At 42.6% G+C, this 17,712-nt stretch overlaps 1 protein-coding gene across 2 annotated transcripts in view; it reads left to right on the forward strand.

The window, feature by feature from the left end:
- LOC113917270 (myelin associated oligodendrocyte basic protein) overlaps positions 1-16,956 on the forward strand; it is a 40,730-nt gene extending 23,774 nt beyond the window's left edge. Inside the window, exons 3-5 of one of the 2 annotated variants that reach the window (XM_027584970.2) lie at positions 3,595-3,804; positions 4,018-4,341; positions 14,337-16,956. In XM_027584970.2, the coding sequence (XP_027440771.2) occupies positions 3,599-3,804; positions 4,018-4,341; position 14,337 (531 nt within the window). In that variant the 5' untranslated portion in view covers positions 3,595-3,598 and the 3' untranslated portion in view covers positions 14,338-16,956. Of the gene's footprint in view, positions 1-3,594; positions 3,805-4,017; positions 4,346-14,336 lie in introns of those variants that run through there. The other variant, XM_027584971.1, reaches the window with a different exon arrangement.
- Positions 16,957-17,712: the final 756 nt, after the last annotated feature.

The following is a 17,712-nucleotide window of genomic DNA, read 5'->3' on the forward strand; positions in this document are numbered from 1 at the left end:
ATGTGCTGGGGGAAGAGATGGCTGGGTGAAGGTCTGGACAGGCATGGGGTTGGCCAAGGCATCACGTCAGGTGGGTGAGAATTGAGAATTCAGTCTGAGCAGGAATTCGGAGTCACAGGAGACTTTAAATCTCCCTCTTACCCCATGCTAGTCATTCTTAAAAATTTGGGACATGTGCTAGATTTTCTGCTATTTGTGAGAATGCCTGAACCATTTGGGAAAAGAGGATTCCAGAAAGCCAAAGGAAATGGGGGATGTCCAGGTTGGCTGTGAAAAGTTGAGTAACACTCTCTCCATGTGCTGGGGGTCTAAAGAAATGACTGTTTCATCATTTCCTCTGAGAGCAGGAACTTGAGCTGAACTTTGCCACACTGTGTGGGACTTGGGTAAGATTTTGGCAGATCTTTCAGGGTCTTATGATGAATCGGACCCTAAGAATCAACTTTAGTTCCTCATTGGTCTAAAAATGCCTGTTTGCACTAAGGGTTTCTTTGGGTACTGCTGACCATTTCCTTCTCTGCAAATTTGGAGATTGCTCTTCTAAGAGGTGTTGCTCCTCCCACCTCTCTGGCTGCCTCTGCCACTCCTGCTCCTTCTTCCCTTGTCCCTCTCCTGGCAGCTTAAAGGGAGGCCCACTACCACTCCTGGGAGACTTCCCTGGCCTGGCTCCTTGCTCAGTTCATACTCACCACATCCATTCTCAAGGCTGTGCCTCTTCCATAAGGCGAGGGACTCTCAAGATGAAGGCCATAGTGGCCATGCTCACTTCCCCATGATTGTCTTGAGTGCCTTCAACTCACAGTAACCGAAACAATGAGATGATCTCCCTCCTTCTCATCTATTTAGACTACCGATGGTCTGATGGCCTGACAATGCTCCTAATCACCAGGACGAGATCCTTCATGGTGACAGGTAACTCCTGTCCTACCTCATCACCTGCATCTGGCCACCCACTCCTCTCCCACAGTGTACTGCTGACTGAGTGGGCTCTTGGAGGGACTGTAGTTGACCCCTCTGTGTCTTTCTTAGGTATCAACCATTCCCATCCCTCCACAAACTTATTTTTGACTGTCCAAACCTTAGGGTGAGTGAGATATAATGTTTGCCCCCATGATGCTTTACCTGCTTCTCCAAGCCCAGCATATTGCCCCTCTCCTGTGGACCCTCCACACCAGTTTACCCACATATTCTCATGTTGCAGAGCATGCTTTCTTTGTATCCTATTTACTGACATCTGTGCAACATTCTTCCATCTACACTGTGAGCTCAGTGTCAGCAGGATGTTTATCTGATCCATCCCCTTTACTCCCTCAGGGTCTGGTACATGTTTGGGCCCCATAAGTGGGTTTTGTGGCCATCAACACCCTATGTGCATCCTTGCCTATCTCCCCAGCTTGTGGATAACCTTCTTGAGGACTGGACTAAGCATGATTCATCTCTGTGTCCATAACATCAGCTGAGCACTGTGCTGGCTTGACCTAAGTATATGATAAGTGTTGAATTGAATGGTTGAATGTAACCCCATTAATCACGTAGTGTTTACTGTACCTAGAAGAACTGTAACATTAAAAGTTTTGGATAAAGCAGGTGAGCCTTTATCCAAAGGATAAAGAGGGGTTAGAGATGGAGATGGGACTCTAGGAGAATGTAGTGTGACAGGCTTTAGATGGAGGAAGCCTTTAGATGGAGAGAGGAATCAAGAAGACAACTGGTTTGACAGCATGGAGGTCTCTGGGAGGCTATGGAGAACCATTTTTCTTTGGGAGAAAAAGAACACAGGCCATTTTGGAGTGCACAGAGGAGGAGATGAGGAAATGGAGAAAAAGAGTATTGATAATTTTTCAAGAACTTTGCCTATAGAGAGGAGGAGTTATAGAGAGGAGAATAGATATGAAAGTGGGATCAAGAGGGACTTTTCTTTTACAATGGGATACACCTGACTATGTATAAAAGCTAGTGGAGTGGATAAAGAACTAAGAAACTTAACTACATAAAAAAATATTTTTGCATAATAAAAGCAGGTGAAACTCCTGGAAAGAACATTTGCAACACACCTAATAGGTGTAAAACATGGTTTGGACTATACAAACTGAGATGCCAAAAAAAAAAAAAATGTTATTTTCTTAACTGCGTTCAATGTGTTCTTCAGCCCTCATTTCTATTTGTAGAAGATAGCCCCATCAAAAACCACAAAAATTAGAATATCCCCTCAGTGTAACTTTGTTGTTTTTAATGTATTCATCCTTAAAACCCAGATCATCTGTTCTGTCTTCAAAGGATCCATTCCTTTTTGGTGCTTCCCTTGACCTTTGTACATACTTCTATTGATCACCATCACACTGTTTGTGATTACATACAACACAGCTGTGTGTCCAACCTGACCTTGGGTTTGTTGAGAGCAAGGACATTCTCAGTGTCTAATATATGCATGTCACCTGTGTATATTTGTTGACTCTTGGTCGATTAATAGTCATTTAAGTCCCCTGTGTGCTACAGTGTTTGGAGTATTAGGTAGGACTATTTCTGCATTTGTCACATTTCTAAAAATCATGTTGTAGTAATTAAATTTTTTGTCCTTGCTTGGGAGTTTTTTCAAGTCTCAAATTTCTCTTTGATTCCTCCTCCATCCACTCCTCCTTTTTCTCCTCTTTCTTTTTAACTGAAATAAGTTGAAATAAACAGAAAGATGCACAAAATTTAAGTGTGTAGCTCACTTAAAGGGCAGAGAGGGAGGGAGAGAGAGAATCTTTTTTTTTTTTTTTGAAGAGAGAGAATCTTAAGCAGGGTCCACACCCAGCGCAGAGCCAGAGGCAGGGCTCGATCTCACGACTCTGAGATCATGACCTGTGCTGAAACCAAGAGTCAGAAGCTGAACCGACTGAGCCACCCAGGTGCCCCACAATGAATTTTGACATGCATGTGCACCCAAGCGATCCCTCTCAGATCCAGACCCAGAACATTTTCTGGCCTCAGTGGGCTCCCTAATGCCCCTTCCTAGCCAGACTTCACTTTCTCCAAACATAGCTACATTCTGATTTCTAGCACCATAGACTAGCTTTGCCTGTTTTTGAACCTCATGTAAGTTGAATCATACAGCTTATATTCCTTTGGGTCCAACTTTTTTTGTTCAACCTTATGTTTGTGAGATGCAAACATGTTGATCGTTCTTTTTCATGGTTATGTTGTAATTTTGTATGAATGGTGATTACGGTTTTGGTACCAAACTGTTATTATTATTATTATTTTAGAGAAAAGGCCTTTCCTAAACCTAGACTAATATTTTGCCACAGATATGTTGGGTTTTGTAATATTTTTCCTATCCTAAATGGGTCACTAAAACATAAGTGACAAGGTGTCCATTTTCAGAAAACATGATTGAAAAAATATGCAAATAAAAATTAATAAATGCTTAATTTAGTTCCTTTCCATAGAGCTGGGCAAGAAGTTGATCTTCCAGATTCAGGGTCTAGGACAAGGCTGAATGTGAATACAGGACTATAGGAATAGCAGAGAGCAGACTTCTTGAGTAGAAAGCTCCCTGCCTGAACTGCTGTTTTATGTCTCCCCACCACTCCTTGCTTCAATGATTTCTAGTGAGATGAGTCAGAAAACGACTAAGGAGGGCCCCAGACTCTCCAAGAACCAAAAGTTTTCAGAACACTTCAGCATACGTTGCTGCCCACCATTCACCTTCCTCAACTCGAAGCGTGAGATCGTGGACCGGAAATACAGCATCTGTAAAAGTGGCTGCTTCTACCAGAAGAAAGAAGAGGACTTGATCTGCTGTGCTTGCCAGAAGACCAGGTAAGTGGTCTGCACTGCCCACTTGGCGCCTGGCTGGGCACTGGCCTGCGGTCTCTCAGCAACACGCCCCCCTCCTGTTCCGCTCTGGTGATTTCTGGGCTGCTCTTCCCCCAGTGCCCTGCAGTCCACTCCCTGTTAGGTTCTGCCACTGGAAGGTACTGGAGGGCTATCGGAAGGTGGGAGGGGGAGCAGGGCCTGCCTCCCTGTTTCCAGCTCCTGTCAGTATCCCTTAAGCAGCAAAAGAGAGCCATGGCTCCAGCCTCCAGCTTCTTTTGGCCCCCTCAGCCCCAGACGCCGTGCAACGTCCCCTCAGAGGCCCAAGCACCAGCCTGCTGCACCCCCCGCGGTGGTCAGAGCACCAGCCAAGCCACGGTCCCCTCCGAGGTCCGAGCGTCAACCACGCCCCCGCCCAGAGGTCCGACCACCACCAGCCAAGCAGCGCCCCCCTCAGAAGTCCAAGCAGCCGCCGCGCAGCAGCCCCCAGAGAGGGCCAGGCACCAGCCGTGGGGGGTCCCCCATCAAAGCTTCTAGGTTCTGGTAACACCATCTCTTCCCTTTTGTTCCCCCAGCCCTAAGGTTAGTAGCTGCCTCCTGTGTTTACTAACATCTGGTTTACCTCGATGGTCCTCTCTTGGCCTTACCAAACCTGTGTCAATTCCTTGCATTAAATCCCCTCCTATGAAATACCTAGTGTGGCTTGTGTTTTCCTCATAGAGTTGCCAGAACAGTACTTCAGATGGCAGTATCCATTGCTTGTTTTGTCTAGGCGGACTGCAATTGATTAATTTATCAACTCAGAGTATCCACCCCAGTAACAGATTGTGAGACTGAGGCCCTCCTTCGCTGTGCCTTGGAGAGAGGAGGAAGGGTGACTCTAGGGATATTTGTGCATGTGTAAAAATGGAGAGGTTCAGCCAGCTCATTCATCCATCCTCCTGACAGACTTTGTCTGATGTTAATCTCAGTGACAAGATCATTCATTCATTTATTCAGTCATTCAACAAACTTGATTGCATACCATATAGAGTTCCATATCATGCAGGGGGTTGGGAATACAGCAGTGAACAAGCTAGGTTGTGACTCACCAGGATGAAACAAGAGAAGAGATGGTCAAAGTGTAGGGCATGATTGCCTTAATATTGTCATAATCAGTTAGTACACTGGGCTATGGGAGCCTGGAGCAGGCTGCCCATCTGGGGCCCCAGAGAGGAGGTTAGGCTAGGGTAAGCAGAGAGTAAAGGGAGGCCTTGCAGAGAGAAAAGGTGAACAAGAGACATGTTTGTCTGTCCCATCTGAGGCAGGTCAGCTTTCTTCTTCTTCTTCTTCTTCTTCTTCTTCTTCTTCTTCTTCTTCTTCTTCTTCTTCTTCTTCTTCTTCTTCTTCTTCTTCATTCTTCTTCTTCTTCTTCTTCTTCTTCTTTTTAATAGACTTCATTTTTAGATCCATTTTAGGTTCACAGCAAAATTGAGTGGAGGGCACAGAGATTTCCCATATACTCCCTGCCCAAACACATGGCAGGCCAATATTTTAGTCCTCTTAATATTTGGAAATGAAGCTGTTTTGCAGATTAATAGTGGGTGCTAATTGTATTTGAGATTCTCATACCTACTCTGCATAGCATGTTACCATGTGTGCATGTCATGGGCTGTTTACCAGTTTACTATGCAGAGGAATGAACCCAGGAGCATGTTAAAGATGCCCCCAGAAAAGCTAATTCCTTGGGTCACTGATGAGGTCTGGAGAAGTGCATTTCCAACAAGCAGCACCTCTGCCCCAGTATAGTGACACAGGTAGTACACAAACAACCCTTTGATAAGCACTGATCTAACCCATCCATAAATAAATGATCCACATTATCTGTAATGCACAGTAAAGACATGTGGAAGGGGCCACATATATTACACTAAAAGTGAAAGCATTAAAAATATGCAAGATCAGGTGAGGTTAATTTGTGAAGAAGGTAAGAGGCTGCCAGTCTTTAACCCTGAAATAGGGAGTTGTATGCCGGGTTACCTAGTCATTAATCAGGGTCTCCTGCGGGGCCTGAGTCCAAGGGGGCTGGCCAGGTAAGTTGTGATATATGGAAATGGTTAGGAAGTGTGAGTAGCAGAGGAAACTAATTGGACACATGGCACATCATCTGTGGGGGTGGCTTCAAGCCACATTTGCAGTGGGTTGCATGATGGCTGCTTGGGTGGCTGGAGTTCACGCCCGAAACAGATGCAAGACCATGAAGGCCAACTTCATCTGTCTGCACCCAGCCTGCTGGTTTCATTCACCTAAACTCCAGAGACATTCTAATGTTGGTGTAACTTGATTCCCTCAGTTAACTGTTCTTATTAGGTATCAGGCTGTCCGTGCCTCCTCAGTCCTTTTTGCTCACCCAGAACAGGGGATCTGAAAGTCTCTGTTCATAGTGGTCCACAATATTGAGGATGAAGGATTTGAGCCCTTCTCAAGACACTCATTCTTCCTTCTCAGATTCCCCGAGGTCCTGAGGAAATGCATTAGAGCCATTGTTTTGCCACATTGTTTACTCCCTCTGTTGATGCTGGTTGGCTGTTCCCAAATCAAAGGGGTGGGAAGGTTAATGGGAAAGAAAATGCACTCTTAAGCAGAGCTGCTAAATTGCACTTGGAGAAAGGGTCAAAAAAGAGATTCTGAAGCAGACTTTCTGAAATGTTGCCATTCCTGAGTTCTGACCTTTAAAGGTTAAGCAAATATTGACAAAGGCCTATTGGATCCTTAGTAGCTCCCTTGGATAGATCTCAAAAACCAGAGAATATTTAAATCTTAGGATCTGATGGGTGAAATTCCTTGCAGCCTGATTGAACATGGTAACATTCTTGTATCTGATGGGAGGAAACCCTGGCATCTTCCTCTTAATTTATTCTACTTTCAATTCCTCAAGATTTTAGGATTTCACAGGTCATCCTTGCCTTTAGGTTTAATACATGTTTCCTGGGCCAAGCCTCTCTTGGCTCCTCAGTGCTCTGCTTTAGGTGCAGGGGATCTATGGTTTTGTGATTGATTTGCAGCCAGTCACACAACTTTGAGCAGTGCCATGTGTGCCTTTGACTCATTCTTTCACAAAATGTCTTGTACCAAATTGAGCCCTGCACACCAGAAGCTTGGAGGACCAACCTATATCTATATGTATTTGCAAGCCTATTCATCAAGATCATGTGCACAGCACGGCACCAAGCTCTGGGCAATCAAAGGAAATGATGTATGCCCCTGGTCCAGCTGCTCATGGTATTTATGAGTGGCTCCTCCCTCGGTGATGCTGCTCTTCCCTCCAGGAACCACCCTGAGCTTGGCTGCTTCCATCCTGCCTGGTCCCTGCCTGATCCCTTTCCTCCTCCAGCTCATTTTTTACCATCTTGTCTCATTTCAGCAGATGATAAAAATCAAAGCCCAGGAAAGTAACTGATTGCTAGAGGGTTAAGGTTCTAAGTGGTTTCAGATTCTCCACAGAATTTGGTCTTTCAGAGACAGAGTGCTTTAGCTTTGAGTCTCAAATTGAAGCAAGCAGGGTTTGGTGTTTTATTGATCATGCATTGTCCTGAGCTAGGCATGGCAGTGCATTGCTTCTAAAGGTTAGGACAAGCACACCCACTGAATGGCAACATGCTGGTTACGTTGGTAATGGAGTAGAAACCATTCTATGTACACACACACACACACACACACACACACACACACACGTATAGTTTTGAGTTTGTTTGGAATCATCAGGACTGCCAAACAACAATGCAATTATAAACACTTACATACTTGACAAGCTAGAATTTACTTCTGAAGAGCACTTACCCAAAGCAATTACTCTGATGGTCTGATGGTCTGAGAGTGTGCACTGACTGAACCAGGTATTGGGGCTAAGCTTCAGCTGTCAGATGGGGGTACCTGTCTCCTTTTCAGGTGTGCAGGCCCAAACTTATTCCAGACACTTTCTATGACATGATTTGTCCTTGCTTTGTCCTTCCTGATGCCAAAAGGTACACCCTGCACTTTGTTCTTCTGGAAAACCATGGATCATTTTCTCTTTCTTTGCACAGGACTGGCTAAACTAGCACTTCTGGTCCCTTTTCTGAGCCCTCCTTGTATTTACACAAGCAAAAACACTGAGTTTGTACTCATGTATTAGAAAGAATTTATTTCTTACATGTTTGTGGAAAAACCCCACCCAGACATATATTATGCTTAATTGTATCCCAGTGTTTACACCCTGGCAATCTATTTTTGGTCTCATCAGCCAAACAGAATCAGAAATTCATCTATCAATGTCCAGGTAATGGCAGAGTTAGGGAAAGAGCCTGAGTACTTTGCTCTTAGATCAGGCTCTGGTGGTTCTGCCTGCTTCTCAGATTACATTAGTGCTTTTATGAGTTTGGATGACTGAACTCTTGAGTCTTGCCCTACCTAAGTCATAAATCCCTTCCTGTCCAGGAGTAGGCTTCTACACACTACACATATCACAGTGCCTGTGTAGAGCAGGCACTCACAGAGGCCTGGGTTAGCCAGAGAGGTCTCTGGTTCCATGAGCTGTGTGCATTCTTCCATTCTGACAACTCCTGCCTGGTCCCATGTCCTTAGTCTAGACCACATGGTTAACCACTCTCTCTAACAGCTTTAATGCCATTGCTGTTCATCATCCAGCTACACTCATCACACAAATCCCTCACGTAGATCAAGCTGATGATCCATGTGCACTATTCCAACTTCCAGCTGCTGAGCCCAGTCATGGATGCAGAGAGTTGCTGAGCACAGCTAGGAAAAGCCTCTATATAGCCTTAAGGGTTGGTGCTACCACCAGTGGAGGAGCACCTGCCTCTCTCTAGACTAGTTTTCCTCCACCAGCCCCAACATGTTTATCAGGGTATGCATCTGTCTTTCAATCCTTCCTTTTAGCCTCAGAGGAGGAAGCATTTTTTCTTGATCAGATCAACCCCTCCTTTCCCCTACTCATGCATGATCTGTGTGATCTTCCTCCCCCCACTCATGTTTCCTCCAGGGTCTTGCTGAACCTCCCTGACCACTTCAGCCTTTTTCTATTGTCTAAAGAGAAAGCACTTTAGCTTTTAAACATGGTCACCTGTCTCTTAATGACTGAATTCACCTCTGGCCCTGTCCTGTCTCTCCTCTTCTCAGGCAAATTTTTAAAAATAGTGTAAATTCATCACCTTAACTTCTCTACATTGCATTTACTCTTCAACTTACTGTGCTCTGATTCTTCCCATAGCACCTCACTGGAATTTCTCCTGCCCCCTATTCCCCATCCTCCACCTTTGGCAACCATCAACCTGTTCTTTTTATCTATGAGCTTGGTATTTGCCTTTGTCTGGCTTATTTCCCTTAGTGTAATGCCCTTAAGGTATATCCATGTTGTTGCAAATGGCAGGATCTCATTCCTTTTTTTATGGCTGAATAATATTCCATTGTATATATAAACCACAATTTCTTTATCCATTCATCCATTCATCCATCAGTGGACACTTAGGTTGTTTCCATATCTTGGCTATTGTAAATAATGCTGCAGTGAACATGGAGATGCATATATCTCTTCGAGTTAGTGTTTTCATTTTCTTTGGATAAATACCCAGAAATGAAATTGTTGGATCATACAGTTGTTTTATTTTAATTTTTTTGAGGAACCTCCATGCTGTTTTCCATAGTGGTTGCACCAATTTACATTCCCATCAACAGTGCACAAGCATTGCCTGTTCTCCACATCTTTACCAACATTTGCTATTTGCAGTCTTTTTGGTAATAGCCATTTTAACAGGTGTTGATGATCTCTCATGTGTTTTTGATTTGCATTTTTTAAAAGATTTTATTAATTTATTTATTTATTTGAGAGAGAGAGAGAGAGAGAGAGAGAGAGAGAAACAGCATGAGAGGGGAGAGGGTCAGAGGGAGAAGCAGAGAGCCGGGACCCCGATGTGGGACTTGATCCCAGGACTCCGGGATCATGACCTGAGCCAAAGGCAGTCGCTTAACCAACTGAGCCACCCAGGCACCCTGATTTGCATTTTTCCGATGATTAGTGATGTTGAACATCTTTTCATGTACCTGTTGGCCATCTGTATGTCTTCTCTGAAAAAATGTCTACTCAAACTCCTTTCTTCACTTTCCTCCCTCTCTAAATTAGAAGCCATGGCTCAACATTTTAATCTCTTTCAAAAATACCCTATAGCCCCCCCACCCTCTGAATATCTGTCTCATATCTTTGGAAAAACTCTAACTTTGGATGAATCCAGCCATCTGTCTTCACCATGTCTGTTTCCAGGCAGCTGAGTCTCATTGGAAAATAACACACATCAGGGCAGTAGTAGTTGGGTATAAGCAGGATTTTGCTCATCATATCACTTAGCACTATTAACTTTTGGGCAGTCATAGTTCAGTTACGTGCATTCAGATAAAGGAGAAAGCCATGGACCCCAAAAGTGTCATGTATATATGTAGAATATACCCACCCACCCCCACACATACCCTACATATATCAGGTTTATTGAGATATAATTTGCATGCAGCAGCATTTGACCTTTTTGGCAAACACTTCTATACACACAATCATGTAACCACCATCACAGTTGAGACATCGGGTATTTTTATCACTTCCTCCCCCCACCAAATTTCCCTCATACTTCCTCTTTGCAGTCCATCCCCAAACCCCTGACAACCACCAATCTGTTTTCTGTCCCTATAATTCTGTCTTATAAGTCTAAAATATCATGTAAATGGAATTGTACAGTATGTACCCTCTTGAGTCTGGCTTCTTTAACTTAGCATAATGCATTTGAGATTGAACCATGTTGTTGCGTTTTTTTCAGCAGTTTTTACATTTTCATTGCTGAGTAGTATTCCATGATGTGCATGTACCTATCATAGTTTTCCATTAACCAGTTGGAAGGTATTTAGATTGTTTCCGGTTTGGTTATTATGAATAAAGCTGCTGTAAACATTCATGTGAGTGTAAATTTTCTTTTCTCTTGAGTAAATAACTAGAACTGGTATTGCTGGGCCTTATGGTAGGTATCTGTTTAAATGTGTAAGAAACTGCTAAATTGTTTTATTTTGTATTCCCACTAGCAATATGGATGCTCTGCATTTTGTCAGCTCTTAAAATTTTATCCATTCAAATAAATGTGTAGTGCTATCTCATTGTAGTTTTAATTTTGTATTTTCTTAATGACTAATGATATTGAGCATCTTTAAATGAACCTATATATCATCCACCAAAAATAGGTGATATTTATTTATTAGTCCAGTGTGTGCTCAATCGTTTGCCCATTTTAGAAAGTGGGTTGTCATTTTTCTTATTATTGTGTTTTGGGAGTTTAAAAATATATCTGGATATATTTTAAATGTATAATCAAATATAACAAATTTAATATATTTATGTTATATGTACGTTTTGCAAATATTTTCTCCCAGTCTATGGCTGGCTTGGCTTGCTTTTTCATTTTCTTAACAGTATCTTTTGAAGAACCAAAGTTTTAAATTTTGATGAAGTTCAATTTATCGATTTTTTCCTTTTATAGATCATGCATTTTGTATTGTATGTAAGAGTTCTTTGCCTAACCCAAGGTCACAAAAATTTTCTCTTATTTTTTTTTCTAGAAATCTAAAACTTTAGGTTTACATTTACATTATTGTCCATTTTGAGTTAATATTTTGTAAATAGTGTGAAGTATGGATTGAGGTTCAATTTTTTTGCATATGGATATTCAGTTGTTCCAACACCATTTGTTGAGAAGATCCTCCACTGAATTACTTTTGCAATTTTGTCAAAAGTTGGTTCACTGAATGTATGAATTTATTTCTGGACTTTCTATTCTGTTCTGTTAATTTATATATCTTTCCTTTAACAACTTTATTACTATAGCCTTATAGTAAGTATTGAAATCAGTTTAGTGTGAATTCTCCAACGTTGTTCTTTATTTTTGAAATTGGTTGTGACTATTCTAGTTCCTCTACTTTTCCATACAAAATTTAGGGTCATTGTGTCAATTTATACAATATATTCTGGTAGAATTGAATGGGGTTGTGTTGAGTTTATAAATCAACTTGGTGAGGAGCGTAACAATATTGAATCCATGAACATGATATATCTGTCCATTCACTTAGGCCTTTTTTTGTTTTGCATTTTCAGCATAGAGATCTTGTACATATTTTGTTTGCTTTATAATGAAGCACTTCATGCTTTTAGGTCCTATTAAAATAATACTTTTTTCAGTTTCAATTTTCGTTTGTTGCCAATATATAAAATATAGTTGATTTTTGTATATTGATCATGTATCTTGTGATCTTGCTAAACTCACTTAGTCTAGCTTTTTTCTGGGGCAGTCTCTGGGATTTTCCACATTAACAATCATGTTATCTGTGAATTTTTTTCTGCCTTTTTTTTTTTCCTTTTCAATATATATGCCTCGTTTTTGTATGGTTTAAACTACTATTTCATTTAGAACATTTTCTTCTTAGAGAAATATTTTAACAAGATTAAGTTCTTGAAAAATTGGTTTTCTGGAATATTAAAGGAGGTTAAAGCCCAAATTAGATGCTCTGCTATGTGGACAATCTTTATAATTTTCATCCCTCAAAGCTGTGCTACAACAAGATGACGAGGGCATTTTACGTAGGGTTTGACTTTTGTGTAATAATGACCTGTTATTTTCCTGTTTTGAGTTGGTCAATGGGGATGATGTACAGAGTATTTCATGTAGCCCTAGAACTCCTCCTCTCCTGTGTCTGCAGAATCATCATATTGTCATTGCTAAGGAGTCTAGGCATAGCCCTTTGACTTAAGAGTCTTCACACCTCTTGCTATCAGGTGGCCACCTCTCCCCTGGGCTTGTCTGGTACTTCCACTGCTACATTTCAGACACAGTAGTGTGCATCTCCCTTGCTGGAATGTGCAAGAGTCAGGACCTGGGACTCTTACACTCATATCCCCTGATTGGCTGATGTTATTGACTGAATAAGACTTATACATACAACCTACCTATTATTCTGGCACAGTGGAAAGGGCAAAGACTCTGATATCAGATTTGAGTCTGAGCTCTGTTATCTGTCAAAGTTATTCTTTTAAAGCTATATTTTTCCCACTTGTAAAATGAGGATATTATCTTCCTCATCAGTTACTAATGTAAAGTGCGTAGTTCATTATCTTATACTGTTAGGTAAGTGGATGTTATTAGAACTGTTATTTAATAGATACATTGTGTCATTTAATCCTGACCACTAGCAGATTCTCCCCAACTCAGTTGCTTCCCCTGGTTGAATTGGAGTTAATGGACTATTGCTGCACAATTTGGCCACCCTTAGTGGCACCTATGTAGCTGCTATTGCCATTGGAGGGCTAATTAGATAATAAGGTGCTCACACCATCTAAGATGCCACAGTGGCTGACTGCAGTGCTACCTGCACAGGGTGATGCCTGGGATCTGTGAGCTTCCATGTCAGTGTCAGCACCCAGGGTTTCATATCTAGCATGATTTTTGGGGGGTTCTATTATGAACAGGCTGTCATGTCTGGCATTCATGGAAGCAATCCAGAAAATGTAAGGAGATTCTCTTCTCAGATTTCCAGGGACGTTTTCCAACCTTCTCAGGCTACAATTCATTCTACAAGTTTCAATAAAGTATTTCTTCTTTTATTTTTCTCGGTATCCAGCCCTGTTAGCTTGATATATAATTTGGGGTTTTGGAAAATGGTATTGCTAACACCTGAATATGAATCTTATTTCTAATTTTGAACACCTACCCCCAAGTTATAGGAAAAGCTGTGTTTCTCATAGGTTTAGTTTTCAGTGTTAAAAGTATGGCACATTCTTAATGTGTGTATCTTGGTGGGTTTTTTTTCTTGTTTGTTTTTTAAATTAAGAACTTTGATGATGTTCTGAAACTATTTGACATGGCCTCATTTCCAACGTGGTCACATGGAGTTCTGTTGTCTAAATAAATTGTGGTTAATATAATGCAATCCCTCAAGCTTGCAAGCAATTGTTGTCTGGGGCCACATATTTATAATATTTTTACTGGGTGTTGTTCATCTCCTGAACACAATCTGTTCCTCATCAAAATAGGAACATGTCAATAGGGTCACAATTTTATAATGTGAGTTCAAATACCCTAAATGTATATATGTGTACATCATGTTTTTATGTCTATGGGCAGTAAAACTAGTTTTTTTTTAAGGAGTGGGGTGGTATTTTTATTTCCTTTGTTTTTTTTTTCTGTGTCTTAAAATTTGCAATGATTAAACAGAGAAGCAATAATTATTGTGCGTAAAAATAGAAGAACTTCAAAAGAATATCTTTCCTAGGCTTAGGCCAGGAAAAAGTTATCATATTATTTTGGCCAGATACTACCAGAACTGGGAAGTTAAGAAAAGGAATTCTAAGGTTAGATTTCCCAGAAAAATAATAACCCCAAAGGTAGTCTACAAATTCACAATTATGTTAACTGAGCACAGAGAGAGTGTTTACCACTTAGAAACGCTGTGGATTTTTGTTTCTCTTTGTAAACCAGATTGAAAAGGAAGACCAAGCCCACCCCACGGAAAAAGTGAGGGAGGAGTTTCAAGCGAATGGACCACCTCAGGACCTGGACTCACTGCTTCTTAACTCACGTGCCCTTGGGCAAGTTATCCAGCTTCAAATATGATGCAGGGGCAGACACCTGCTGATGTGGCAACTGCCAATGCCCACAGTCCCCTTGGTGCAGGGGCAGCTGGGCAGCCTGCCTGGAGGTGAGAAGGGGCATCTCTGTGTATCATACTCCAGTTGGTGGGTCCCAGCAGTGTCCCTTGGGCTCCAGAGCTCAGTGCATGGCTTCTTTGGTCTCAGCAGCAGTCCTTTCTTTCCCAGAACATGCACAGAACTCCAGGGTCTTTGGATCAGGATGGTCAGGTGCCAGTCCTTGTGTTGTCCTCCAATTTCTGTTCCCCTCTGTCCTTGGCATCCTGTTGCCTAGTTTGACATTTGTTCCTTGACCTTCTTCTTTGTAACTAATCCTCTATCTGGTTCCTCTCTTTCCCTGTGCCATTTGGTTTCCATCTGACCTCCTTAATCAGTTCCCTGTACTAGCACACAGTCAGAGGCACAGCTGGCTCTGGGGAAGATCCAAGTTCTTTTGAGTAAGATATTAGGCTAGCAGATGAACCAGATATGCAAGGAAATTCCCAAGGAGGGTAGGAGTTGTCTAAATCAGCCAATGTGCTGTGTCAGAGCTGAGAGTAAAGTCATAAAGAAGTATCTCCTTCCCATTCCCCAGGCCCCTCTCTCCAACCTCACACAGGGATTTGTGAATGTCTTCTTCTGGTATCTGCCTGGGTGAGAGAAAATACTCTATAAGGCACGGCCTTTGAGCCTTATCCAACCCATCTGGACAGTTCCAACTCCAGAATTAATTGCTCCAATTAGTTGTAACCTTGAGCAATTTATCTGGGCTTACTCAATGCCTTACCCCTTGCCCCTCTCCTGAAGGCTCCTGGAGACAAGGCTGCTGAGAGGGGCCATCTGTGAGCCAGAGATGCTGCTCTCTCATGCTCCCACCTCAGGACACAGGCAGGTGGCCCCATGGCCCTTTCATAGGACCAGAAGAGGTACTCAGAGAGTTGCTATTTCCAGGCCATAGTAGCCCAAATTCCTGGGGAGAGCTGAGTCCTGGTCCCTCTATGTTGTCCCTGGTTGGTGCCTCCACATACTACAGAGGGATCAGGCAAAATAGGAGAGGAGCTTGGCCTTGGGGAGAGGAGAATTAAGTGGGGGGTGGGGGTGGGGAAGAGGCAAGTTAGGGTAGATACGCAGTCCAAGACTTCCCTCCCTGTGTAGGAGGTTAACCCATGATATATGCAGATCTGAACCCAATTACAGTGGAGTATACGTTAGGAGTTTACCTCATCTCTGATTTGTTCTCACTATCCATAGCCAGACTCTTGGAAGGGCTTTAACCTTGAGTATGGGCTCTCAGTCACGGGCATAGGAACTAATCCCCTGACTCTGCCCTCCTTAGACCACATCACTACACAGAGCACATCACTACACACACACATATTTGGTGGGGGTTGCCCCTGGGTTAAATGGAGGACTCTCAGATCATCTTGCCCTCTTGTGGATTGGTGTGTGTGTTTCTGTATGTGTTGGGGAACTTGGCTTTGGGGGAACAGTTATGGGATCTCATTTTCTCTCCCAGGCACAAATCCTAGAGAGCTCCTCCAAGTTTCACTCATTTCCATCCCCCACCCCCCAGAGGACCCTGACCACTGAAACTCATCACACGAGAAGACCACATACTAATAGACTCCCCTCAGGGGCCTGACCTTGACTTGGGATTCCACTGTTTGCCCAGCAGCAGCCTTTCAGGAACCTCTCTTGGACCACTTTCCCTACTCATCTCAGAGTTGGGGGATGGAAGGAGAGGGTTTGGAGTGGGCCCATTGCTCTTGAGGCTCTAGCAAGGTCCACTCCAGGAGCTACCTCAGGTTGTTGTAAGCCCAAGCTTGGCTGATTTGTTTGTTGGCTTTAAAGTTGGACTGAAGGGTGAGAAATATAGGCAGTAGATCCAAGTCCCACTCCTCCTCAACCCCTCCAACACTTTTCTACTTAAGAGGACACTGGAGGGGAGCTGTAGCCATGCTCCAGCCCCAAAGGTACAAGGCTTATTGCCCTGCCAGGTTTCATCTACCCCATTTGAGACTCAGAAGCCCTTTCCCTGCCCAGCAAGACAACACTTTCCTGTCTTCTTTTTGTTCTCTCCTTTTGTATGTATAAATGATATGTTGTCATAGCTACTCAGTGCTTGTGCTCATTTGGGGCTCTGTTCTTGCTATTCACTCTGCCTGTGATGCTCTGGTCCAAGATCTTTGCCCTGGTGACTTCAGCTCAAATATCATCTCAGAGATGTTTCCCTTGGAAACTCACTGTGGTTTCCATAGTTACTCTCTATCCCACCACTTTAGATTTGTTAGCTGTGTTTGTCTTCACAGTGCTTATCACCCTTGGGAATTATCTTGTTCAATTATTTACTTGTTTATTGCTTGGATCTCCTTCTGCTCCTAATGTAACCTCAGTGATCACCAACATCTGTTTCTTGCTATATTTTCAATTCCCAGCACTAGGAAGAACTCAATAAACACTTGTTGACTGAATAGATGTTTGCTTGTTGTTTTTTAATTTAGGAATAGTTTTTCAAAAGTTTAGATACTTTTGAGAAGTCAAAGGTGTCTATTGTATTTAGCAACAAGGAACTATTGGTGACATTTTAGGGCATTCTTGGAGTAAATGGGAGATGAGGAATAAGAATTTGACCATGAAGGGAAGCAGAAGATAGTCCAGTAGCTGGGGTGTTTCATGAACTCAAGAGATGCTTGAGCATGGTGAAGACTGCTGGAAAGGAAGCAGCAGAATGGGTGTGCAAAGGAGGAGGAGATATTGAGGGAGTCAAGAATGGAGGAAGTGGGAGGGGGAATCTGGGGCACAAGTGAGGGGATCAGGCACAGAGTAGGGATTCCTTTTCAGTGGAAAAGGGGGAAGGAGGAAAGGAGGGTGTAGATTTTGGTAGGTTTGCAGGGTTAGTGGCAGACGCTTGAGGCAGTTCCTGCCTGTGGCTTTGATTTTCTTTTGATGTCGGAGGTGAAGTGACCTGTTCAGGACGGGATAGTTGGTGGTGTCAGGGGTCACATATATAAGGGCAGTGGAGAGGATTATAAAAAGATCATTTCAGATCTTTGAAATTCTTCTTTAAAAAAAAACCCCTTTCTCCAGAGGAATATAATTAATTAACAATTCAAGGCAACATTTTGCCACTAAGTGGTTTCCTAAAATTTCATATTTAGATATAAAACCCAGATCTAAACTTAAGTCCCATAAGGTCTCAGATAGAAGATGAAAGAATTAGAGAAAGA

Source organism: Zalophus californianus, chromosome 1 (assembly GCF_009762305.2).
Source record: "Zalophus californianus isolate mZalCal1 chromosome 1, mZalCal1.pri.v2, whole genome shotgun sequence".
In the NCBI taxonomy this organism is placed as follows: domain Eukaryota; kingdom Metazoa; phylum Chordata; class Mammalia; order Carnivora; family Otariidae; genus Zalophus; species Zalophus californianus.